At 34.2% G+C, this 2,850-nt stretch overlaps 1 protein-coding gene across 1 annotated transcript; it reads right to left on the reverse strand.

Moving 5' to 3' along the window:
• Positions 1–232: 232 nt before the first annotated feature.
• Cbr-ttr-29 lies at positions 233–777 on the reverse strand (the record flags this gene model as incomplete). Its single annotated transcript, XM_002636968.2, has 3 exons — positions 233–370; positions 418–545; positions 591–777. The coding sequence occupies 3 exons, from the start codon at positions 775–777 to the stop codon at positions 233–235; spliced, it is 453 nt and encodes a 150-aa protein (XP_002637014.2).
• Positions 778–2,850: the final 2,073 nt, after the last annotated feature.

The following is a 2,850-nucleotide window of genomic DNA, read 5'->3' on the forward strand; positions in this document are numbered from 1 at the left end:
CAAAGTATCATCAGTTTTCATAAAATTATCAGTGTTCAACAGAGATGATATTTTTTTTGAACTACGATGCTTAAGATAGATGTTATGATAACAAGTGTATCATGTAAATAATTTGTTGAAACTATTTATTTTTTTGCAAACATGTGAACTTCCGAAGAGCAAATATTTTTTACATAATATAAGTACATCACAATAATATATTGTGAAAAATAACAACGAAATCAAAAAATGATTAATTGATGCAATCAATTGATTCTCCAGAGTATCTATTAGCCAGATTCAATGTTCCAATATCATAAGTTCTTTCGGGCTGGCTTCCAGTGTTGACGAAATCCTTTGGAATCTTGATCGTAAATTTTCTGTAGCACAACTGAACGCAAAACGAATTTTACATGATTTTAAAAACGAATAACTCACTCCATTGTAGTTGCATTTGTGATAGATGTTCAATTTGGGGTCAATGCTAGTGATTTCTCTCTTGGATCCTGATAGTCGGAATTGCCCGTTAGAGTCAGATCTTCCTTCTTCCATTAGACGATCGAATACTGAAATTATAAATCAATAACAGATTTCGAAAATTCAGAACCTACAGATTTCGTTTTCATACAACTTCAGTTTAATATTCGACGCTGGGCGTCCTTGACAAATGAGTCTTCCAGACACTGCGACAGATTGCATTCTTCCAATTCCAAGGATATTTTTAGAAATTGTTGCATTCTCAGCTCCTTCGCAAAAAGCGAGAGCTAGAACGAATAGTAGAGCAAATTTAATGAACATGACGACACTTCGACTGATAGCTCTTCCATTTTTTGCTCCGACTTAAATACCGTTTTCCTTTGCATTCACATGTGGGGAATTTGTCAATATTTGTCTCTTAAAAGTGATTTTCGTCACTCGTTTGTTAGCTAAATTAGTTATGTTTAGAGATGTTTCTCACTACTTTTTGGTCTTTATTTGATACATTAATAAGTGGTTGACCGATCAAGAGATCGCTTAACAAACATACAATAACACTCGAGACAATTCTAAAGTAAGTGTATGTGTCATATTTATGACTCATAAGAATAAAAATCTGGAGCTATCTTTTGTAATGTATCAGTCACCGAGTTTCGTAACTTGAAAGGGATGAAATGTCCTTTCGAGAAGATCATGGCATAAAAAATTAGTAGGGATTTTGGTTTATAATTGGTGTTAATCCGAATAAAAATATTTTTTTGAATTGGAAGAAAAATTGGGAGAAACAATAAGGATAGTATAATGAAATCATACTTTGAACAGGTGCTTGCATTTTGTGAAATCGAAAAAATCTGAAATCGCTAAAAATAAACACAGTGAACTCAGGGTTGCCGAAAAGCGTACGAACGGCGGCTGAAGATTTGAGAGTTGTCTATAATTTGCGTCTTCAAGCGAATGGCAAAGTTTGTGACAAAAATTATGCAAGGAAATTATAAACGTTTCTCATTTGTTTAAGATCAGTGAATCAATTCAAAAACAATGACGTTCTCCCAGTTACTATTCTGAATTTAAACATAATTTTCAGATTATTTTTTCAGATTGTTCGTCATCTTCGGAACGAATCAACAATAATAAAATTCAGAAAATCGTTCGTTCTTGTCTTGAAATAAACATTTCAATTGTAATTCTCGTTGTTTTTTCACTTGCAAAGAATAAATCTATAACACCATTTGTAGATTATTCCAACCCATTGCTTTTTCTAGGTTTACGAATCAGGTTCTCTCCAGAATTTGATTTCCATTGTTCTGCATCCTTCAGTTCTAAGAGATCCAAGGAAGCAGCTTCCTGAGAAGAAGTTCACCACAGGTCATCTGCCATCAGTAAATCAATCATCTCAATTCTCGAATACTTTTCTTGTGTCAGGTGCCCAAAGAAAAGCCGCGCAGGCGATAAGAGAAACGTGACCCATCAGCTACTATTACACCGTTCATCGTGCCTTCTTCCTCTATTCAACGTCTCCTCATCTACCACAAAAAGCTTAGAAGATGAGGAAGAAGAAGATAAAGTTTTACGACTCATCCACATTGAGCACTTCAAAATGAATGCACTTCACATTTCTCTGTTTTTTGATGAATTGTTGATAACCAAAAACGAAGAAAAATGTGCACTTTTACAATGACAGATGTGTCCGTTCTAGTACGAATTACAGCTGCATCTGTTCATTTATGTCCCTCTGTACCATCAATTCACAACCACCTGTTTCGAATTGCAAAGTGGGCGGAGCGACGCGTCGTTTCGGTTTGATTCATTCATTTTATAGCTCCTTGTTTGAACGAATTCTCAGATAGAATGATTATCGTCACGCAATGGTACCAATTTGTCTAGGTTGTCAGTTTTCGAAATGTTCCATACCGGAAACATATTAGAGTTCTTCTGTTGTTTTTATCATTTCTTTTTGCTCATTAGAGAACAAAATATGAACAATTTTTAAGCAAACTGGTTTGAGTCTTCGAGGATACGATTGAAAAAAAATTCCAAATTTAGAAGCTATTAACTTTATTTTTTAAAAAACTAATCGTATGAAACTAATTGTAAGAAATTGGGCCTTCCAAATATCTGATTAACATAAAACCTGTATTAGAAGGACTCTAAAATTGAAGTTCCCCCTAGCCTAGAGACCCCACGAAAAATGGAAGTGATATCTCTAATTGAAGGGTCCCTCTATTTGAAACGTCTCGTTAGAGAACATGAAAAAAATAGAAGGGTCGAAACATAGAAAAATAGAGGGAAAAATGGAAAGCCTTCTAATACAGGTTTTACGGTATTTTAAGTACAATTTGGTTTTTAGTACTCGAACGAGTGATTGTTTTGGTTTAGACTTTTTGTTGTGGATTC

This window comes from Caenorhabditis briggsae, assembly GCF_000004555.2.
Source record: "Caenorhabditis briggsae complete genome, chrV, whole genome shotgun sequence".
Lineage (NCBI taxonomy): Eukaryota > Metazoa > Nematoda > Chromadorea > Rhabditida > Rhabditidae > Caenorhabditis > Caenorhabditis briggsae.